This window comes from Vigna unguiculata, chromosome 1 (genome assembly GCF_004118075.2).
Source record: "Vigna unguiculata cultivar IT97K-499-35 chromosome 1, ASM411807v1, whole genome shotgun sequence".
Lineage (NCBI taxonomy): Eukaryota > Viridiplantae > Streptophyta > Magnoliopsida > Fabales > Fabaceae > Vigna > Vigna unguiculata.
Window position 1 is genome coordinate 21,423,373 of NC_040279.1, and position 24,281 is coordinate 21,447,653.

The 24,281-nt window shown below is 35.1% G+C and overlaps 2 protein-coding genes across 2 annotated transcripts; one reads left to right on the plus strand and one right to left on the minus strand.

Moving 5' to 3' along the window:
* Window positions 1–14,826: 14,826 nt before the first annotated feature.
* Window positions 14,827–18,360, plus strand: LOC114180867 (cysteine-rich and transmembrane domain-containing protein WIH2-like). Its single transcript, XM_028067162.1, has 3 exons — window positions 14,827–14,911; window positions 15,000–15,216; window positions 18,017–18,360. The coding sequence occupies exons 1-3, from the start codon at window positions 14,872–14,874 to the stop codon at window positions 18,063–18,065; spliced, it is 306 nt and encodes a 101-aa protein (XP_027922963.1). The 5' UTR covers window positions 14,827–14,871; the 3' UTR covers window positions 18,066–18,360.
* Window positions 18,361–20,185: 1,825 nt separating this feature from the next.
* On the minus strand, window positions 20,186–23,488 carry LOC114179464 (protein AUXIN SIGNALING F-BOX 2-like). Its single transcript, XM_028065816.1, has 3 exons — window positions 22,308–23,488; window positions 21,209–21,704; window positions 20,186–21,109 (listed from the first exon to the last, which is right to left on the minus strand). Exons 1-3 carry the CDS (start codon window positions 22,760–22,762, stop codon window positions 20,342–20,344), a joined length of 1,719 nt encoding a protein of 572 aa, XP_027921617.1. The 5' UTR covers window positions 22,763–23,488; the 3' UTR covers window positions 20,186–20,341.
* Window positions 23,489–24,281: the final 793 nt, after the last annotated feature.

Sequence of the window (24,281 nt, forward strand, 5' to 3'; positions counted from 1 at the left end):
TTATGGAAAAATTCGGGGTAGTCGTAAGTGCAGAAAAGGGAGTTTCTAAACCAGAACCTGATACGCCGCCTGGCGGTAAGTCACGCGCTGCCAAGCGATGACGAGAGTAGAGGTAAAGTTTGTGGTTAGAGTGGACGAGTCGCGTGGGAGACTCTTGTGAAAGGATGGAAACAAAATTTAGAAAAAAAATATATGAAACTGGAAGAGAATAGGGTACTAGAATCTCTTGTGATTGAGACAATAAGAGAATTAGATAGTGTGGATTATTGGAGGTAAATTGGTGAGGAATATCAATTTTGCGTTAGTGGTCTAACAGTGGATATGAGTTGTCATAGAGGTGGAATATCATTAAGGAAATGTTTGAGAAATTAAATGCCTTAAGGTGGGAATTGGTGGGTGTATTCCATGATGGGAAGGATGGATAGGAAGGCCAATTAGATAAGATATGTACATGCTGTTGAAATGCAGGAAATGGTCAATGGGGTTGGTGATCAGAGTTGGTGACTTGGGCTAGTATATGAGAGTGCTTTGTGATGTTATTCTAGTCAGTTTGGGTATAAATTGATAAATATGGTTGTATGATAAGATGAAATTGTAAAAGAGGTGTCCATGTGCCAGGGGTTAACCAATAATTAAGGATATGTGACAAGGTTTTGGGATGAATTGGATTAAGTATAATACGTTTTGGGGTGTTAAAACCAGAACTAGTGTGCTACTGGTATAGCGCCAGGCGGCATAAGTGTGGCCGCCAGGCGATAGGAGCTACAGGGAGGGTTCTGCAACGAACGGTGTCTGGCAGCAAGGTGGGTTATGCCAGGTGATAGACGCACAACAGTGGGTCTGTGAGAGACTGACGCTTGGCGACAAGTGGTGACCCGCCAAGTGATAACGGAGAAGCAAGTGTTTTGTTCGTGGACTTGGCGCCTCACGACGAGGCTTGTACCGCCAGGGGGTCTACACTAAATTTTAGCCTGGTTGCGCCAGGCGATAACGTTGTAGTTGTGACTTGTGTAAGTTTCTTTTAAACGGTGATGTTATACTTGGATTAGGGGATGTTGTGCCATGAGCGGGTAGGTTCATGAATGGTGGTGAACATTTGATAATATGAGCGGGGAGGTTCATATCCGGTTACTCTCGTGTGGGGATATGAGCGAGGTAGGTTCGTATGTACTGTGCTCACACTTGAGAGATGTTGCGTGCGGGGAGGTACGTAGCTGGTGAATCACATGTGTTGGACTATGGATGGGCAGGTCCGTAGAGCAGCACTACAAGCGGGGAGGTTCATAGAAGCAGGACCACGAGCGGGCAGGTTCGTGTGAGCATCATAAATCCTGAGTCCAAGGCTAACTACTTGTGTGTTATGAAGGCTGACTACTTGTGTGTTATGAAGGCTGAAAAGCTTTGGGGATTAAGGTCTTGGCCAAGAACTAATTAGGATGAATAAGATGGGTGTCTTGCTTATATTCTGTTATTATATATATTGGTTCTAATTTTATAACCTCACCCTTTCTGTTTGTGATTGGCCATGATCGTGTGATTCGTTACACGGGAGCAGATGATGATACATGTGATGTTGTGGATGCACAAACGACGGATTGAGGGCTAGCTTGGGATTAGAGCTAGGGACTTTATTATGTTTTCATGGTTTTTGTTGGATTTTGGAAATTGTAATACTTTTATTACTACTATTTTGTAATTTTTGGCGCGTTGTTTAACATTTTAAATTTTCCCGCGTTTGGGAATAATAATATTGTGACAAATAAATTTCATTTTCTACATTTATTTTTTTAATTAAGTAAGATTATTTAGGGACGTTACAGAGGTGACTATTTTAGTTACTATGGTTATTTGTATTAGTGATGCATGTAGAAATAAAATGGTAGTAACTTACATGTTGGAAAAGATTAAGTGTATGGTAAAAATGCATATGTTAAGTATGAAATGCTGGTATAACTACAAGAAAATGACTTATTAGTAACCAATTTTAGTGACCAAAAGTTGTTAGTCACTATAGTGACCAATTTAGATACCAATTTACAAAATTAAAATTTATTGGTTAATAAAATAGTCACTAATATAAATAAAAAATTATAATTGGTCACTAAATTTGTCACTAATTACTTAGAGAGTAATTTAGTATCTAAGTTATTTTGGTAGCCAAAACTTAGGTAGCTAATTTTTAGTGACCAGTTTTCTTTGGTAGCCAAAACTATGGTAGCTAGTTTTAAAAACCAATTTAGTGACCAATTATAATTTTTTATTCATAATAGTAACTATTTTAGTAACCAAAGATTTTTTTACTTTGTAAACTTGTATCTAAATTAGTAATTATAGTAACTAATAATTTTTGATAACTGAAATTGGTTACTAATGAAGCATTTTCTTGTAGAAATGAATGTGTGCATTGTTATTCATTTATAAGGACTATGATTGGATGAGTGATATGATTGTTGAATAAGTGAAGTGTTATGTTGGCTGAAATTATAGTTGTGCAAGTATAGGTAATTTATATACAGTTAAATTTATAAGTTGTATTCATGCTTGAACTGTTGGGGGATGTTGAGACCTTGTGGTGGAGTGTTAAACCAGTAGTTGGCACGTTACTAGTATAGCGCTTGGCGGCACACATATGGTCGCCATGCGATAGGAGTACTAGGGAAGTCCTTGGAACGCGTGGCGATAGCCCTTTTGTCAAAGACTTTACTTGTGTTTGGCGCCTGGTGGCAAGAAGGTTCCGCCAGGCGGTCTGCGTTGGAACGTCGCCTGACGGCGCTTAAGCAACGCTAGGCGAGAGCGCAGAGTTTAATGTATTCGTCTGACTTGCGTTTTGTGTGTTGTATTGTGGGACTTGGACAGGGAGATGCTTGTGTCATGAGCGGGGAGGTTCATGGCTGGTGGTGAACACATGATGATATGAGCGGGGAGGTTCATATCCTGATACTCTTGTGTAGGGATACGAGCGAGCATGTTTGTATGTTTCGTACTCACACTTGAGAGATGCTGCGAGCGGGGAGGTTCGTAGCTGGTGGATGACGTGTGTTGGACTACAGGCGGGAAGGTCCGTAGAGTTGTACTACGAACAGGGAGGTTCATAGAGGCAAGACCACGAGTGGGCAGGTTCGTGGGAGCATCGTATACCCTGGGTCCATGGTTAAATTAATTGCTTGTGTGGTGTGGATGTGCGTGGTCTACAATGCTTCAATGATACCTTATAGGTCGTGTCAACACCTAATTTCGTCCGGGTAAATGTATTTGTTTGGTTAAAAAATAATAATAATAATAGTAATATATAATATAATAATAATAATAATAAATAATAAAATAAAATAAAAAATATGTTTTGATTGATGGTAGGTTTTTAAACTTTAATTCTACCGTGGGAAGAAAGAAAAAAGAAGAAAAAAAAGAAAAAAAACCAAGAAAAGGAGAATCTAATTTATTGTTAATTATCACACTCTTTTCATGAGCCCAAATGTTTTACATATTTTTACCCCCACTGTTTGTTATTTACACTCTTTGCATGACATGTCAAAAAAGGACGGACGTTTCATAATTTATATTTTTAGAGAAGCGTATAATATTAAGAGAAATATTTTTTTTATAATAATTTGAATAAATATCGTGCATTTACACTTATGTGTCTCTTTGCGTTGTCAGTCTGGGAAGATATTATTTTAATTAGAAGCAAATATTCCCGATAATAATGCTTCTAGAGAATGGTACGATTTTAATATTTAGAAGAAAGTATTTCTGGTAATAATTAGAATCAATTATATGAATAATATGTTATGATTTGATCACGATCTTTATGTGACAGAGAATATGATTCTAGTAATTACAGACAATATTTCGTTAATAATTATAATCAATACCGTGGATATTATGCAATGATTTAATAAGACCAATTCCTTCCCCATATATTTTATTATAATTAAATACTAGGATCTCAAGGATACCCCCAAGAGGCCTATATGAGCACAAAATTTCTCTAATGCAAGACACGGAGAAAAAAATCAAAAAAACCCCTCTCCTTTTTATCACAGAGCACACACACAAGATGGGGTCATCTTAAGAGGTAAATTTTCTTTGCTCTTAAGGCTTTTCATGATTCTCCTATAACATCAAATATATGATTGTTTGAATTGTTGTATGATTAAATGTGTTCGGGGTTCTCATGTTAAATGATTTTGGGTTTGTCGTTGATGTGCTCAATCTTTCTCTTTTCCCTTATTTTTATCTTGATAAATAAAAAAGGTTTCTTTCGTAGGCTCAAATTCTCTCTAAACCAAAAAATAATAAAATTATAAAATTATATTATTTCTTTGATATAAATATTGCATACCATGTCAAGTCTCGGACTTGCTTGGTAATCAAAACACTTCTTCGTAGGCTTTTCTTGTTCTTAAAAGGAAATTAATAACAATAAAAAAAATAAAATTATAAAATTATTTTTAATATCATGTCAAATCTCAGATTTGCTTGGTAACTAAATCTTTTATCATGTAGAATCTCGGGTTCTCTTGATATTAATAAAATATACATACATATAAAAATTTAGAAAATTAAAAAAACAAAATAATAATATCAAACAACAAATATTTGTACAAAGAACTACGTTATCCCTGATTTTCTAAACAGAAATTCGTAGGAGCGAAATACAATCCTCGTCGAGCCAAAAAAGTAAAAAAATAATTTTGTTTTAATCTTTAATATTTTGTATGTGTTTTTTTATTTTTTTTATTTTTTTGGGGAATAACAAATATTCTAAACATCAAAATTCTACTTTTCACACTTAATTAAAGAGGGAACCGTCTGAAGACGGGCGTTGTGGGGTGCTAATACCTTCCCCACACGTAACCGACTCCCGAACCCAAATTTGGTTTCGAAGACCCTTCTTTTAAGGTTTTTTCTATAGTTTTTCATAATAAACTATGGTGGCGACTCCTCTGTACTTTTTAAATTATTTTCGCCGTCCCGCCGCGATCTCGGTTGCAACAGATGGCGACTCCACTGGGGACATTTTTTAGAGTCGATCCTATTAGTTGAGTGTGCAAAATATATGTTGTTTTTATATATTTGTTTGCCCCTTGTCTTTTGTTTTATTTCATGTATATTTATCTATCTTTATTTGTCTTGATGACATGTTTACTCTTTAATGTCCTCATATGATTATATTGTTAAAATTATTGAACCCTAGGGTAGAAGACAATTGCTATATCTCTTTGGGAATTTTCTGGTTATTTTGCATGTGTGGGTTTGGGTAGCCTTAGGTTGCTCCCTTCACACACTACACATGGTAGGCTAGTGCATTCATTTTAATATTGGAGTCCAATACCCGGACCTGAGTTAGTTATAAGGAATGGAGGTCCAACGATTGTTATGCTAGATCTCGGATCTACTTGACTATTGGGAAGACTTTATCTAGAGTTTGCTTCCTCTTGACATGCCACATCTATTAGGTCGCCTATCGTTGTGGATTATGTCTTGAGGTTGACTTCAGCTCTAGAGACCTGTGAGATAATTTAGAGTTATCCTTAGAAAATCATATAAAAGCCCATAGACCAGAAAATAGATTTTTTATACACCTTCTAGAACACAAAGGGAGCGTGCATTATTTCTTTTTTGTTAATATTCTCTTTTTTTATAAAATTAAGTAGTTAATTTTTAACTATGTCATATTTGCATCAACGTATAAATAAAGGCCTCTTAAAGTGTAAACACACATCTCATGGTATAAGTTAGTTGCATATTCTGCATAAATACATCACATTTTAATCAACATGTCAGGTGAATAAGTGCCATTTGGGGCACAAATATGCATTACATTCATGTTATGTCTTCATTGGTGGAACCATGTTCACAAGTCAAATTCATAGGATGCATTCACATTTTGTCCATATTTGCATATACTTAATTAGTTTTCAAAGGAATCCTACTTTGCATTCACATATCATCTTGCTAGCATATAACATTTACGGATGTGTTGTCATCATTTGCAAACTCATATTATTTGCATTTGACAGTTGGTGGTTAAAAAAATAATGTCTTGATAAAGAAAAAAACACACTTATTTCTGACACCCTTACAGGACTCACGCAATAGTAAAGGAAATGGAGAATCTAGAACAATCTCATGAGACTCTAAAGACTGGTGTGTATTCTATGAAAGAGCAAATGGCTGAAATGATGGAAGCTCTCAACCTAATAAAAAGTAAATTGGAAAGTTCAAATTCCTTCACTGAAGGAGGGGTTTCTTCCTATCTACGGGTTCCTCACCAAGATGAAGTGCAAGCCCAAAATGTCAATACACAGGAAAACACGGGGGCTCAAGTCTTTCCACAATATGGCCTTCCCACAGGCTATGTTCCCCCAACGGCAGAATAATCAGAGGGAGTTCAAGTAATGCCTAGTATTGGGCACATGAACAATGTTGCGCTACGCACAAATATTAAAGAAGATTATGGAAAGGTGGTAGGGTCTTGGGGAACTATTCCATCAAAGGTAAATCGAGTAAAACCTGGAGATGGAAGTCATATCGTGGACTCAGAAGCAATAATGGAAGATGTTAAAGCAAGGGATAAGCTAGATATCCTAGAAGAAAGACTAAGGGTTATTGAAGGAGTGGGGAATTATTGCTTAAGCAATGCTGCAGGATTATGCCTAGTACCAGATGTCGTAATACCAGCAAAATTCCAAGTGCCAGAGTTTGAGAAGTATAGAGGGGCTACCTGCCTCAAAAGTCATTTAACCATGTATTGTAGGAAGATGGCGGCTCATGCTCATGATGATAAAATGTTAATCCACTTCTTTCAAGATAGTTTGGCTGGAATGGCTTGTAACTGGTACATGCACCTTGAGCCTGCTCGTATTCGCTCTTGGAAGAATATGACGGATGCGTTCATAAAGCAATATCAGTATAATCTTGATATGGCTCCTGACAGATTGCAATTACAAGGCATGGAAAAGAAAGAGGTTGAAAGTTTCAAAGAGTATGCTCAACGATGGAGAGAAGTTGCAGCCCAAGTGGAGCCTCCTCTTAGTGATAAGGAAATGGTAACCATGTTTTTAAGCACCTTACAACATCCATTCTATGAACATATGGTAGGAATTGTTTCATATAAATTTTTGATATTGTCATAATCGGAGAAAGAGTTGAGGCTGGGATAAGGAGTGGGAGAATATGCTCATCTATGATAGCCAATATTAATGAATTTGGGTCTCAATCTGGGGAAAAGAAGGAAAGAAAAGCTTACTTTGTTACACAACCCCCATGCAACCTTAATGCTAATCATAATCAGAGTCAAAACCTTAATCAGGCCAATAATCAAAAGCCTTTTACTCCTATTCATGTATCCTATACTGAGTTGTTACCTTGGTTGCTCGAGAAAAAATTAGTGGCTATTTGTCCCATGAAACTGGTACGACCCCCATATCCAAAGAGTTATGATCCAAATGCAAAATGTGGTTACCATGGAGGGGCTATCGGACATTCCACTAAGAGATGTCTAGGTCTTAAACATAAGGTGCAATTTTTAATTGACTCGGGACAGTTGACCTTTGAAGAAGAATCATCCAGCATCAAAGAAAATACTTGAAGATTGATGATATTGTATTTTGAATTATTTTCATGTTACCAATATGGTGATTTTACTCAATTGTATTAGGTTTTCATTTATGAATTTCAAGCACTCAAGGTCTCTGATCTTTTACATGAAGCAAGTCTTATTAAAAGGGTGTCGTGAAAAAAAACAGAGAGAAAAATAAATGAAGACAAAACGCTAAATTTTGAGTCATTTGTTTTATTGCAAATCATCAAATTCATGTTTTGTTTTTCAAAATAAAATAATAATAGTAAATGAATAGAAAAGAAAGGAATAATAAAAGATGTCACGCTATAATGTTTTTTAAAAAATATATATATAATTGGTGGATATTTTCTTTTGAAACAAATTGTGCATGCATTGCTTGATAACCTTTGCCTTCCGTCATTCCTAAAATAAAAGGGATATGTCTTAATGACATTGTCTTAGCATAAACATGAGTTTTACATTGTGGTAGATTTGTTGAGTTTTTCTCGCTTGTGTTGGATGGTTATCCCCGAATCCATCAAGGTAAATAAAAATAATAATAATAAAAGAAGAAAGGAGAGGTCCGCTAAACTGAAAACCCAAAAGGGTGGTTTAGGCAAAAATGGATGAAGTGTGATTCGTTTTGATGTCATTGATTTCATTGTAAGATTAAACTTTGTAAAAATAAAGCAGTCAAGATTCAAAATGACGGGTGGCCATATTTCTTCTCCAACAAAATAAGATATCCATTGTACCTTCTTTAGGCCAAAAGCAATACTTTCTTTCAAATTATCCTTTTACAAGGGTTAAGAGCATGATGAGATCACCCAAAGATAGAATTATCAAAATGCACAAAAAGATCAATCAAAAGGTGAAAGAGTGTTAAAATTGAATAAATATTAAAAAAAATGAAATATGAAAAAAGAGTTATAAAGCGGTGGCAATATGAAGGAAAATATACAAAAAAAAGTTGAAAAATGAGAAAAATGATCAAAGATAACATCATGCTGATAATCCTTGTGTAAAAAATGAAATCCAACAAATATTTTATTTGGGCCTTGGTACCCTTTCTTTCTAAACCCTTTTAACCCCTAACCACATTACAAGCCTAATAAAGTCCACTCTTATTGAAAAATGATTGTTTTGATTTTCATAAAGGTTAATCTGGTGATGAGATAACGTGACTAACGATACAGTAGAAAAAAGATAAAAAGGAAAGTTGAAGGGAAAAATGAAAAAAAATGAAGAAAAAAATACCTTGAGTGAAGGGGAGCACCATTTTTAACCAACCAAAAGCAAGCAAAAGAAAAACAAATCACTGGGCAATCCTCTCCATATTCATTACATCTTCTGGACAAAAGTCATACTGCGCTCAAATACTCCTCCTTAGACCAACACTAGGGCAATTTTTTTTTCTTCAAATGAATTCCTCGTCCTTAATTTTCATAGATTCATATCCCTATATACCAAACTAGGACAACGTTGAGTGTCTCACAAGTTTCTCACTCTAACATTCATAAAACTTACCTCTAGAGAGGAGAGTTTGTAAGAAACAACATACTTGCATGGTTGTTCGTCCTCTAAAATCTTCCAAATCTGTCCTTGATACTTTTCACCAACCTGAGTAATCAAGCACGTGTGCACTAGTGTTACAAAGGAAAATGGTCAAGCATTTAAGCATTATTATGAACATTAAACTTTAGAACTTGTGGCATCTCTGTTTTTGGAAAAAGAAAAGAAGAAATTTAAAACACATGGATATGATGATTTCAAAGAAAACAATTTGACTTTGTCAAAAAGAGAGAGAGAGAGAGAGAGAGAGAGAGAGAGAAAAGGAAAATGAAGGAAAAAAAACATGCATCATGCATTCATGCTTTCATGCATATGAGGGTTCCTACACCCCGGCCTCAACATTACTTTGAGCACGAATCATAAACATGCCTCAACATATCACAAAAAAAAAATCCATATTAGAAATATCATAACATTTGTCATCATTGTCTTGTGTCATGCATTTTGAATATTTCAAAGAGTATCATTTGTGTTTTATGAATCGAAACCGTCTTCATTCATATGAGTGGTTGTCGAATCTTTCTTTTTTAAAAAAAAATATGAAAAAATAGTAATATACCTAATGTTAATCATCATGGTTCTCTTGTGTGAGTCAAGGTTTCCACACCTTGCCAAGGTTCCCACACCTTGTTTACATGTGAGTCAAGGTTTCCACACCTTGCCAAGTTTCCTACACCTTGTTTCTATATGAATCAAGGTTCCCACACCTTGCCAAGGTTCCCACACCTTGTTTCCGTGTGAGTCAAGGTTTCCACACCTTGTTTCTATGTGAGTCAAGGTTTCCACACCTTGCCAAGGTTTCTACACCTTGGTTCTATGTGAGTCAAGGTTTTCAAACCTTGCCAAGGTTCCTACACCTTGTTTCTAGGTGAGTCAAGGTTTCCACACCTTGCCAAGGTTTCCACACCTTGTTTTTATGTGAGTCAAGGTTTCCATACCTTGCCAAGGTTCCCACACTTTGTTTCTATATGAGCCAAGGTTTCCACACCTTGCCAAGGTTTCCACACCTTGTTTCTATGTGAGTCAAGGTTTCCACACCTTGCCAAGGTTTCTACACCTTGTTTCTATGTGAGTCAAGGTTCACACACCTTGCCAAGGTTCCCACACCTTGTTTTTATATGAGTCAAGGTTCTCACACCTTGCTAAGGTTCCTACACCTTGTTTCTATGTGAGTCAAGGTTTCCACACCTTGCCAAGGTTTCTACACCTTGTTTCTATGTGGGCCAAGGTTTCCACACCTTGTTTTCATGTGAGCCAAGGTTCCCACACTTTGTTTCTATGTCAATCAAGGTTTCCACACCTTGTCAAGGTTCCCACACCTTGTTTCTTTGTGAGTCATTCCACACCTTGCCAAGGTTTCCACACCTTGCCAAGGTTTCCACACCTTGCCAAGGTTTCCACACCTTGCCAAGGTTCTCACACCTTGTAGCTACGTCAAGGTTTCTACACCTTGTTTCTAAGTCACTCAAGGTTTCCACACCTTGCCAATGTTTCTACACATTGTTTCTATGCTAGTCAAAGCTTTCACACATTGTCATTTTTTATACACTTTTTTTTTACGTTAAACAAGGTTCCCAAACCAATTCATCTGAGTCATCTATTTTGCTTCATGTATATAACCTAGGGCAACTTTTTTGATTTCATATCATTTGTCCATCTAAAGATTCAAGTATACACTTATCACATGACTTGCCAAGAACAAATATGAGTCTCTTTAATTCATGCATTCACAAAATTCAATTTTACTTTCACATGTAAAGTCTATATTAGAACCCTCTTCAAAAAATGGTTACAAACTTTCATTTCAATATCGGCCCTCTGCGAGGCAATGGTCAAGCCTAGTGTTTCTTTTGGTATCTCGACCCTTTGCGTGGCAATGGTCGAGCCCAGGTTTTCTTTTGGTATCTCAGCCCTCTACGAGGCAATGGTCGAGCCCAGGTTTTCTTTTGGTATCTCAGCCCTCTGCGAGGCAATGGTCGAGCCTAGGTTTTCTTTTGGTATCTCGGCCCTCTGCGAGGCAATGGTCGAGCCCAGGTTTTCTTTTGGGATCTCGGCCCTCTACGAGGCAATGGTCGAGCCCAGGTTTTCTTTTAGTATCTCGGCCCTCTGTGAGGCAATGGTCGAGCCCAGATTTTCTTTTGGTATCTCGGCCCTCTGCGAGGCAATGGTCGAGCCTAAGTTTTCTTTTGTAGCTCGACCCTTTGTGAGGCAATGGTCGAGCCCAGGTTTTCTTTTGGTATCTTACTACTGTTCAATTACATTGCATCAATTATGTTATATTATATGTATTTTAATTTGTAGTGCTCATGTTAATCGAGAAACTATGAGTGTGAATATTATGTGATGAGGCATATGTATACAATTGTATCCTTAAACATTATTGAGTCATGGACAGAGGCAATATACAATTAACTTAAATATATTAAATATCTAAATGTTAATTTCATCTAAACATTTGATTGCGTAGATTTTTATTGTCGTGTCTCCAACTAAGGATGAAGTTTTACAAGATGTTCAGGAGCGATTGACATCATTTCTTTTAAGTTTTCATTGTAAATGATCATGTTAAGACTATTAACATTTTGAAGTTAAGATTTTGTATGTAGTAGAGTATATTAAATGATAATGCATTAAGATTTTATTTGAAAATGTGTATTTGGGAACTGTAATTATTATGTTGATTATTTCTTAAAAGGGAAATGAATATATCATGAAATTATAAAAGGGAAATGAATATATCATGAAATTAAAAAAATAAAATCATACACATACATTTTATGATGGTTAAAACTCTAACCATCATAAAAGGTTCACTTTCAATGACAGATGTACTTAATCATTATTAATCATTATAGAAAGTAACACATTATATAATTGTTAAAACTCTAACTATCAGAGAAAACATGACGTGAAAAATATGAATATGACAAATTTGTAAGTTTCTTCTATAATGAGTCATTTAACTTTGACATAAAAAATGGATTTTTATGACTATAATCATCATAAAAATGTAAATTTTCTATCTCGCATATAATTATGATGCTTCAAAAACTAATATACAAAATTTATTTTAACCGTAAAAAAAGTCTTTGCTCGATCGATGAATACAAAAAGTTTAAACAAAAGAAAATAGAGATAATTTATAAGTATGGAAAACTTAATTAAAAATTTCAAATTATTAAGAAAGATCATAATGATAATAAGTAATTACATTTAGTGGCCAAATTTGAAAATGACATTAATTACAATTATATTTGTGAGAACCTAGAAAATCATAATTTAAGAGTGATAATATTTAAAATAATGAGATCCTAGTATTATTTTAATAATAAATTGTTTATATATATATAAATAGAAATTTTATAAAAAGATTTTATTATTTAGAAAACACTTCATCTCTCTAAAATATGGCCTTTAAACTCTCTCTCCCTTCTCTCTAAAACCTCTCACTATACGTTCATTTTTTGAAGATCAAAGACCGCCAGAGTGATCACTACGGCGAGATATTCAAATCTGTCTACTTAGAATTTTCAATTGAGTAAGTTGTATTTCTTCTCTTTTCTTAGTCAATTCTCTTAAAATCCTGTATGTGATCCTTTCTGCATCGCATGTGAGTTTTGAGTCTCTTATGAGAATCTCTACTGATTAGTGGTTCTAATGATGTTCCCTGATCATGTTTCTATTATTTTTAGGTTGAATTGTGAGCATCGACAGTAGAAAGGACTTTTAAGTTACTTTGTAATCGTTTGAGTCAATCACAGGTAAGGGAAGCTAATTTCGCTATTTAGTGATCGTGTGATTATTTAATTTTATAGATTTCATGATTTAAATTGAGTTCTTGATTGTGAAACTGATGTTTATAAGTATGAGAGTTGGGAATAAATTGAATTGAGTATTGTGTTGTAGTTTGTTTGCATTTGATATGTATGCTAGTACAAAATTACATTGATAATAATGTGGCATTGATCTTTTGTATGTTGTCTGATGTCTGTGAGGATTCTTTGAGGAAGTGTACTAATAAGGGCTACAAAATTATGTATAAACTATTGTTCTGCATAATTATGCAAACTCGTTAGGCGAGTAAATACTCGTTGGGCAAATTATTCATCAGGGGCAACTTTGATATGGAGGTCGCTAAGCGAGTAATTCTCGTTAGGCAACTTCCCAAAACAGAGATGCCTCTGATTCATGTTTCACTAGACTAGTGTTGCTCGTTGGGCGATTTATGGGGGATTTAATTCCCTGCACTCCTAGTGGAATACTCGTTGGGCAACCATTTGGTCGCTGGTCGAAACTGATGTTTCGCCCAGCGAGAGAATGGATTCGTTAGGCGAGTGTTCCAGGGTCAGGACAGATATTAGCCAACTCATGTTTCTGTTGTGAATGTTGTGTATTTAATTGATAATGATGAATGGAATGTGTTGTGTATATTGGAAGCATGGAATGAGATATGAATTGTAGAATTTCATGGAGAAATTCTAAGCGATAGTATTCTAGTAAATGCAATAACATAAGGACTCTTTATGGTGATATCTTTTGTCTAATAATTACGCACACTCAAATAGAGTAGAGTAAGTTATTCATGAAGAGATGCAGGAGGTCCTAGCCATTGGATTGGATCAAGTCCTAGGCACGAAGGGGACTTACCTTGTGAGTGGTTGGGTGATAACCCTTTAAGGCCAAACTCTGCAGAGTTTGGGAACCACCACAGGTGTACATCACCATGAGTTTAATGTTGGTTGCATAGATCCAGATCATTGAGTCTAGAGTCATTATTCATGATGCAATTGTTTGATCACATGTTGTCTTGCTGAATTTGATTGCTTTAATATGTGATACTTGATTTTATATACATTAGCTTACCCTTTTGTTGGTTCTATGTTGTGTTTTTGTTGTTTCTTTTGCAATGATCACTTTAATGTGTGAGCAGAGGAAAATGTAGGTGGGGATACGCCTTTAGTAAACTGTAGCAAGTCTATCCAGTAGGAGTGACTTTTTGGTTGTAGATAGTTTTGTTAAAAGTCTTATAGAACAAATCCTTATACATTGTATATATTTATATATCTAGTTTTGTTCCTGCTGTAGTATCATAGGATGACTGTATATGTGTTTATATGTATGTTTCCTTATACGTGTCTTATCTATCTATTTTACAATATCATTATATAATATTGTATTTAGTAGTTTATAACTATTAAATGAAATGTTACAATATCACGAGATAAAACTTTGAAACACATCTTTCTCTTAAAAATATTTGTGCAATTTTTATATTTTTAAAAATTATATTGATAGTAATTTATTAAAACAAAATTAGTTATTTATTTATTTTTCATTCTCAATACCCTCCTTCCAACAAGTTCTAGATAAGTTTGAATAGAATAATTCTGTATTCCAATCTTCATAAAGTTCTTTTCATTGTCAACTATAATAAATGTTGAAAAATATTTTATTTTCAAAATATCAATTGCATATTTTTATATATGAAAAATAGTAAGAAGAGTAGTTGGAAGAACTAAACTTAAGTTAGGAAGATGATTAAAAAAAGAAAATGATCACATCAATGATCTGTGAATCGGTTAACTTGTTACGTGGCAAGCCAGCATTGGAACAACGTGACGAACAACGCTGTTCCTCCAACAAAACACATACATTTGGTTTTTGTCCTCGTCTTTCAAATTCCCGCTCTCACCCACAGAAAAAAAGTGTCCTTCATTGCAATTTCCCAAATAATGACTAATTACCAAAGAGACCCCTATTATCCTCCTCCGGGTAAATTATTCAATTAAATTAAATTAAACTAAGCCCTTTCCTTTTGCCGAAATTTTTTGTTAATTCTCTTTCAATTTAATCAACACAGGCTACGCCCTTCCTTTTACGCCACCGAGTTACCCATCAGCGCCGGCGCCGGCGGGGTATGAGCCGTTCGCGCCACCGCCACCGCCTCCGCAGTACCAAGGTTACCAAAGCTATTTGAATCAAGACTACCCTCCACCACCTCCTTGGCATTACCATTGCCACCACGTGCAGTATCACGACGATGATACCCCCGGTTTTACTTCCTTCTTGGAAGGCTGGTACAATTTTTCTCTTTCTCTCGATTTTTAGTTTTAGTTTCCTTATTGTTTGTGGGTTTTTTTTTTCTCTTTAAAGAAAAATGTCAAGCTCAGGGGTGTTGCTTTCAAATTTAGATATGCATTTCTATAACCTTGTGTGTACAGAAATAAAGGGGTTATCAATTGGCATGATGTGTTTAACATTTTTATATTAATTTCTTTCTCCTATTTAAAATGTTAAACTAATGGATTAGGATCGTATAATTTTGTTTTGGGAAATTAGTGTAGAAATTGGATATTGGAATCTGAGTTCAATGAACAAAGGGATTTGACCTTGCTATCACATTAAAAAATAAGAGTTAAATTTTCATGCATGATTTAATGTTTTTATAATGTCAACTAATTGAATTGTTGATTAACAGGGCATTAATTTTATCAAAGTTTCTATCAAATCAACAAAGTTATCACAACATATAATTAGATGATAATGTGAAAAAGAGTACTCTGTTAGTACATTCTAATTGAATTGGAAAGGAAAATGTCTCTTAATTAACAATAAATGCAACATTGCTGAACCAAAAGGAAAACATCCTAAGAAACAGGATTTTTTACACAATGCAAACAGATAGATGGAACAGGTGCTCCTGTGTTTTACCACAATGAATAGAGACCCTTGTAAACTTTATAGAAGATTTACTATTGTTACAAGATCACCTTTCAAGTGACATCTTTGTTCCTTATATTTTTCCTTCATCTTTTCTTTCTGCACAATGAGTTTATGATGCAGAAGTAGAAATCAGTCATTGCTGTTTGATCAATGATAACCTTTTAGGCAGAGTATTCCTATAAGGTTTCGGTTTCATATACTTTCTGAAGAAAAGGGAATCTCAACATTATAACTATGCAGACAAGCTGCCAGATGTTTACACACTGGCGGTCTGTTTATAGAATCAACATAGATAAACATCATAATAAGATAACCCTATTCTATACTAGATAGAGTAATTTAATCTAGTTCAACATAGGATAAATTATCTAAATAAAAATAATCACAAGCAAAAAAACCCTGACTTCAAAATCAAATCCTAGACTAAAATTGTAAAACCACTCTCTTACTCTAAGCTGAATAATGACCAAACCCATTTTAAACATTTTTCCCGGAATACTGTTCCTAGAAATTTCATGCTCAGGAAAGTAATTTAGTTGGGAATGAAAGATGAATGATTCCTTTTTCCAAACACTATTTTAGGCTAATGTTTAGGTTAAAGGCAAATGGAACATAGTTACATTAAAACTTCTAGTCTTGCGATGCACACTAGCAGTCACTTCATAATTATTTCTATTCAATGCAAGCTATGTCTAACATTGGCATTCTAATCATAGATATGAGTAGTTAAGGACTTAGTAGAATGTGAAGGAACAACACTCAGCAGGGTAAGGCTATGGCTAAGGCTAATAAGAGTGTAAATAGAGAGAGTGTATGTTGGTTAGAGGTGTAAAGTTAATCACAGATAACCGAGTGCATTGCTCAGTTGTTGTAACTTGTAAGTGCATAAAGGTAAACCTGTGTAGGAAGCTTTTCTACTTCCTTTGTGTTCTGATATTCAATAACAGATGTCCTTTTTCGTTGTTCTCTCTTTTCCTGCATCCTAGTTACACTCTCTGCCTGAGTTTTTATTAAGTTCACGGTATATACCAATGGAATCTGCATCAGTAAGGAAACAGTTTCTAGTATGTTCTGATTTATTGATTTCCTTGTCTAAATATGGGAAATAAGACAACTCTATGTATAAATTGTTGGGAAGTCTTATATTTCCCTGTTTCCATTCTTGAGATGCAGCTTTTATGTTTGTTCCAATTGATTTTGTGATCTGACATAAATCATTGTAAAACTCATTAGTTGGAAACAATGACACATGTACTATATTATACTTGCCCATGGAATTCATAGTTTTTCATGTAAAATTCATTTCACATCACCATCAAATAACTTTTTAGAGGACTTGCATGTGACAAGTCTTTGCTGTGTAAATTTTATGACAGTTCTTTAAAACTGCTTATCACTTGAGACCAAAAGTATTCTGGAAATGTAAAACAAAATCCTTTGGACAACCATGCCCCCCTCTTTTGACTACACCTGTTGGTCAGAATGGTTAACCTGGAGTCAAATCTGTGGTTCAAGAATTATATCAAGTAAATATTGAATTTCTGGAAGAAAAATGACAACAAATAGAATGACTAGAGCCAGTTTCTCTTTTATCATTAAAGTCAACTCCCAGCTGTTGTATCACTTCATTAGTTTCACATTATACTATTAAAATTAGATTAAAATATGATCTAGGGTCAAAATTTTCTTAGAAGTTACATTATGTTGATGAGCTTAACCTCTTTTTTCTTTTGAATGCAAGTCTAAGACTTCTTTATATTCAATAAAGCTTTGTATTTGAGCATTTATCAAATTTATTAATCCGAAGCCAAGTTTTGAATTGGCAAGAGCCAAGTTTTTTTTTTTTTATTTTATAACCCAAAGTCAAGCTTTTGTTTAACAACCTTTCATCCAGCTCTAGGGACTAGGGACTGGAGAAAAATATTTGATATGACTAGAAACTTTCCATAATATGCAGAACAGAAATATCATGTGCTTTTCTAACATAGCCTTAAACAAATGGAAATTCTAAACATTTGTTATCTTTCAGCTTGGGAAATAAACTTTTTCAATTAAAAATCGTGTTGAATCCTTTCTACTTCCCCTGTTATGTCCTTTTTGAAAAGCCTTTTTGGTTCTACAGACTAAGATTCCTTTGTTCATTTACATGTGCAGCTTGACAGCGCTTTGCTGCTGTTGTTTGCTAGAGGATTGCTTTTTCTGATGATCATATCAAAAGTTGCATCTGCAGTTTGGTGTACTTGGCTTCTCTGGATAAATGTTGCTCTAATGTCTTACTTCATATCTGCGGGATCTTGCAAGTGTTATTCATCGTTGTAACTCTTGGGCCTTTACCTTCTTCCTCACTCGTTTCTGGGTTCTTCATAGATTTTCTGAGGTGATCATTGTGAATTTCGTTGTATGTCTGTCTGAGTGCTTAATGTATATTGGAAACTGTAAAGAACAATATTTTTACCTGGAATAACAAACTAATATACTATGGTTGTTCCTTGCTCCCAGTGTCAAACACCACTCATTCTTTCGTTTTTGGTACTTAAAATCGGGAGGAAAAAATTATTTACGTTCATTAGTTCATGTGTTTATTAAAGAGAAAATTAATGTTATTACGTAGTTAATTTTAAAGAAGTACCAAAGATCTTAAAGTTACGAAACAAAAAATATGGATAAAAGACCTTCTTTTAAGGCTAATAATGGCATATTAATATCAATTCATTTAATAAACACACAAAAAAATTACTAAATAATAAACACGTTTAATTATCTTAACTATTAATAACGTTCAAATCAAATTAATAAAACTAGATTTTTTTTTATTATCTTACTAAAACTGAATATATCAATAATTATTGTACTAAAGTGACTATTTATTAATATTTTATTAAAAAGGCCAAAAAAACCTTTTTTATTTATAATTTCCTGAAACTTAAAACACTGTAAGTAGAAATTAATCAACTACATTGACGTATTTTCAATGAAAATATCCTTAAAGATTATATATTATAATAATTCCAAGTTTGTTATTCATAAATTTATCTCTAATGGAGATACTTATAAAAGTTTATTAAAGTTAAAAATCATTGTTCAACAAATTTTATGATTGAAACTACTGTTTATACAAGAAAAAAAAATCATGAAAGAGAAAAATTAACCAAAAAATATTTTAAATTTTAATATTGAGTCAATTGTGAATCTAATGGAATTATACTAAATTTTACTTTAATAACCTTAACATTGTTGAAGTGAATTTCTGTATAGGGTGTTCAAATCTGTAACCATTGCTCACAAAATTAAGATAAGTAACTTATTTAAACAATTTTAAATGAAGTATATCTTAGAAAAGTATATGTAATGAACAAATGGTGAATTGAGACCATTTCAACATATAGGAAGCTGAATTTGAAAAGGCAAAATCTACTATTTTTCAACATTATGAACAGACAAGCCTGTTCAAAGATTCTGGAATTGGTTTTTGAATCAGTTTTGTATTTAAGTAGATCAAGGAAAAACATGGATTCACAGCTAAACCAGTCAATGCAGTTTGATTTTTACAACACTGCTTAGCACAACAAACGATGGAGCTTAAGATCTTTATTATCTTCTGCTTTAGGTCTTTATTATGATGTTTAGAAAAAGAGATACGTAGTGTAGCCAACAGATGCATCTACCCAATTATGAAAATATACTTTTGATCTTCTGAACAAGCTTGAGCAGTGGTTAAAATGTACAGCTTATGTCAGCTTAAATTTCACAGTAAAGTATAGTACAAATTATGTTTTAAGACAAATTAATAAGTCTCATCATTATTCGCAAACTTTTACTGAAAAATAAACTGTCCATTTATGATGATAGATGGTTATTAATTATACTTGCACTTAAGTAAAAGGGTTTGAAAAACCTGTGAATTTATACAACAGACAAATAAATACTAGTATTGAATAGATATTTGGAAGTGCTAGACAGACAAAATTATTTAACAAAAGTGAGTCAGAAGAGTTTATGATCACGTTGGAAAACTCAACATAGCAGCATTTCTTTGGGAAGGTGTTACTGAAAACTTTCACATGCTTGATAGCATATTAGTTTTTCAACAAAATGAAATCATGATTTGTGTCTTTCAAGGGAAAAACAAACATGGGGGAAGAAAAATGCTTGATCTGTGACAAGAACAAGTTCAGTCCACCAATACCATATAGAGGGAGAAGAAGAAGAATAAGATCAAGAGTAAGAACTAAGCACTCTTGCAGTGAACAAGTAGATGAGGAATAAAATACTGAACTCTACTGATAACATAAGAGATGAAAAAGTGGCATGATGGAATAATAATAACGAGGGAAAAAAGGCAAATCTAAGATATGTATAAAAGTAGGAAATGCAAGGAAGTGAGAAAACACTACACCCGACTAAAATTGCATTAATGAGTCAGCCTAGAAACAAGTACAAACATCTGAATAACAAGAAATGAAATGAGCTAAAATGCACCTAGAGAGTCCATACATATTCTGGTGCATCTTTCCTTTTCCCAGCCAATGTACGATACAAATACATCTTCTCTACCTTCTGCCCATCTTCCAAGATGCAATCTTCTTGCTCACTTTCATTGAAGATCTCCACATTCAACCTTGGCATCTTCTTGGCCAGCAACTTGCAGGCTCCCACAGTCACTTCACAGGATGACATCCAAAGGGATCGCATTGTTTCATACTTCCCTACGTCTGTCAGAAGTGCCATGTTACCAAAAGGGCAATCTCTTATCTCAAGCTTCCTCAGTTTCTTGCATCCATTCAGCACATACAGCATTCCCTTGTCACTGTCTCCAGCAAATGCAATAGACAGCATTTCAAGCTTCTCAGCATACATTCCGATGTAAAGGAAAACCTGGTCAGTCAACTTTCCTGAGAGTGATAACCGCCTCAGTCGCCGGCAAGACTGCACAATTGCACCGAAACCTTCGTCCAGCGGCTGATTTGTATCAGGGTCAGCTTTTGTTGCATCAAGGATGCATAACCTGAAGCGGATGAAATTGGGGCAGTTCTTGGCCACTGTAATCAGTGCAGCATTTGTCATCTGCTGGCAGAAGTAGAGCAATGAGTGAAGCTTAGGGCACCCCATTGATATTGCAACAAGTCCTACTTCTGTTACAGCCAATGCATTTCCAAAGGGAACAGATGGAAACACCCTCAGTTCTTGCAAATCTGTACATGTCTTGGCTACAACACCAAGTCCTTTGTCTCCAATGCAATCCATTATCTGAAAAAGTTGAGCAATTTGTTATTTGTTATATTCAACAATTGAAGAGTTAACAAAAATAAAATGAGAATGTTCTTAATCTGAATCTGATGTGTTTACCCATAAGCGCTGAAGTTTCACACAGTGGCGAATTAGTTTTATCAGATCATTGCCCTGAATGCCTGCGGCATAGCTCAAGTTTAAGGATGTCAAATTGGGGCAAATGGGATATATAGCAGCAACACAGTGAGGAGCAACTTCCAAAAGCCCTGACAAACTGGTTATGGACTTGCACTTCAGAATGGTGTTCTTGAGCTTTATGAATGCCTCTGATTCAGGATCTTGGACAAATGATCCAATTCCCAAATCCGCTAGTTGAGGTGCTCGTGTCATTATCCTTTGCAGGGCATCAAGGGGAACCGAACGATTCAGCTTCAAACTCTTGAGGTTAGGAGACCTTGCCACAAGTCTCTCTAGAGCTCCCAAACTAACCTCTCCTTTAAGGCAAGCAAAATTCAGAGAGACAAGAGATGTGCAGCTATCAGGAAAGCAACTTAGCCACTGCCCTTTGTGATCTTCAACTTCATTTTCTTGCAGATCCAGCTCCCTAAGATACCTACATTTCGAAACAAATAAAACACCAGCAACATTGGGAGTCAAGAACCCATTCCAAAATTCCTCACAACATTCTCAATCAGCAACAGTTTCACCAACTCCACTCACACCACATGCAAAATGGATATTATTTCAGAGAACCATGTTGTTCCAAGAAAAAAAAAACTCCTAATCATGTGCTATTCACAAACATGCAATAAACTTTTATTAAGAACAGATCAGTCAAGCTCCCAAGATCCTCTTGGGCACTACCTTTGCTGCATGGTTTGACATGTATCAAAACCAAGTTCAAAGCCATTCACTTAGCCACTCTTACTCAACTAATTAAACTCCTTTATCCCAAACTGATACCCACAAAGAATACAAGCCAGTGGTCACCTTAAAAATGTCGAAAACAACTAAAAACTATGACAGCACAAGATGACAGAGACCGAACTAATCAGAATATACCTTCAGCCAAATATCCTCCAAAACACAAAAAAGCAGTAGGAAGTCATCAAAAATGTTCCAAAAATAGTACAAAGGCAAACAAACCAACAAAACTTGTGCAACAAAAGCTTAAATCTAAACCAGAAGAGGACTCAAACACACAACTCTTTCTCACCTGCAATTAGCAGCTATGGCAGCAAGGCCATCGGTGGAGAACCCTTCACAGCTAACAAGAACCAAAGACTTGAAGTTTGTGAAAGAACGAGAAAGTAGCTCCAGGCTCTCATCCGAGACCACCATCCTCTTGAGCCTAAGCTCCTCCAACCCAACTCTGCTCTTGGCCAGAGCCTCAATCCATGGATACACAAAACCACCCCACCCGTAAGGAACCAAACTGAAGTCAGCAAAATGAGGCTTTCCCTTCAAAGTCAAAGACTTGAGACCAGGAAACCTTTGGATCAACCTCTCCGGAGAGATAGAGTAACAGTTCCCTATGAACACCCTCTGCCTAGTACACCTCTCTATCCTGTACCAACTTTTACACACCAAAGACAAAGCGTTCCGGTCACGGTGTGAAACCACATAATCAAATATGTGCTCTATTACCTCGTCGGGGAAATAATTCATCATTTTTTTTTTCTTGACGCTTCTCTTTCTCTTACTCAGTGATCCAAACGCCCCAACTTTCCAGGAAAGCTTTCATACTCCATAAAAGGATAGGAAAAACAAAAACACCCCAGAAAGGTAAGGCTCCTAAATTTGAAGTTCTACCACATCATGGAGAAAACCAAGATCTAAAGCCAGAAAAAGTGGGAACAGATCTAGGCGGAAAAAAGAGAGTGAGAAAACAAAACTTCAAATCTAGAACATCAGGGGAGTCTAAAAAGAGGGTACTGATAAAAACTGAAAATTTTATACTCCCTAACCAGGATCTGCTTGGAGGGTAGCCAAAAAAACTCAATTTTTCCCAAGTAAAAGCCAACCAGAGAGAAAAAAATGAACAATGAGGTGGAAGAGAGGAAACCCAAAACAAAAAAATTATGATCTTGCAAATCAAAAGGTGATGATGACGATTTCGAAACAGGATAAAAGGATAAAAAGAGAAGTAGGATAGATCTGAGAAAATCCAAGTTTGGCAGAAATCTTAATTTACACTTTAGACCAAATCACACAAGAGGTGAATGAGCTTAGAGCTTAGAATGAGAGAGAGACTCAAAGCCTTGGTGTGACTCACTCACATGTTGTGTGTTAAAACAAAAAGAGTGAGGAGGTAAGAAGAAGAGGAGCAGAAGAGGAAGAAGGGGAAAGAGGAGAAGGTGGAGGTGGTGGTGATGAGAAAGAAAGGAAGTAAACCCAACTAGTTGAGTTGAGTGTAGATTTATTTAACCATGGTTACCTTATCGCAGGCTAACTCAACCAGGAAGGATGGTTGGTTGGGGGCTTTCGAATGAAATCAGAGAAAGCGCAGGCGTCGATTTTGATGATGGGATATTGAGAGAATCTTGACCGTTGAGTGCGTGAACATGCATCAGTCCTTGTCACTGCTTTCCAAGTGAGCCTCACCCTCTGCTAAAGTCTCACACCTCTCTGCTAAAAAAAAAAAGAGTTTCTGAGAAAGAGAAAGAAGAAAGAGAGAGAGAGAGAAAACGGCATGGACAAATGGAAAACGACTGTCGGATTAAAGACACCTGCTTTCGGGAAAAACTACGAAAATGCCACGCCTAGGTCTTAGATAACTATGTAGATAAGATCAAATGTAGACTTGACACGAACCTACTCCGCGCGTCTCACACAATCGCGCCTTTTCAACATGTTTCCCAATTGTAAGTAAAAAAGTGACTCTAATTAAGGCTCTCATTTATTTTATTTTGACAATTCACCTTCGTCATTAATTAAATCTATTATTTTAATAACTATTGATTTTAAATTTCAATTCACAGAATTTCTAGATCTCTCCTCCTGTTTAATTAAGGATCAAGATTTTGATAAAAATAAATTGAGTAGTGTTATTATTAATACAGTTTTACAACATTTATTGTTTTACATTAAAATATTTCTATTTTTCGTCTTTTTACAACGAATGATTAATGATGTTAATGAAGATATTTTTTTTATTCATAATGACAATTAAAATAGAAATGAATTTTCT

What these genes read in the sequence shown, in the direction of transcription:
- LOC114180867 (XM_028067162.1), top strand. Translation starts at nt 14,872, where the DNA reads ATGACTAATTACCAAAGAGACCCCTATTATCCTCCTCCGG. An exon ending in CCCCTATTATCCTCCTCCGG is followed by an intron (nt 14,912 to 14,999) that starts GTAAATTATTCA and finishes TAATCAACACAG; the next exon opens with GCTACGCCCTTCCTTTTACG. An exon ending in ACTTCCTTCTTGGAAGGCTG is followed by an intron (nt 15,217 to 18,016) that starts GTACAATTTTTC and finishes TTACATGTGCAG; the next exon opens with CTTGACAGCGCTTTGCTGCT.
- LOC114179464 (XM_028065816.1), bottom strand. Translation starts at nt 22,762, where the DNA reads ATGATGAATTATTTCCCCGACGAGGTAATAGAGCACATATTTGATTAT. An exon ending in GCCATAGCTGCTAATTGCAG is followed by an intron (nt 21,705 to 22,307) that starts GTGAGAAAGAGT and finishes TTCGAAATGTAG; the next exon opens with GTATCTTAGGGAGCTGGATC. An exon ending in TGAAACTTCAGCGCTTATGG is followed by an intron (nt 21,110 to 21,208) that starts GTAAACACATCA and finishes CAACTTTTTCAG; the next exon opens with ATAATGGATTGCATTGGAGA.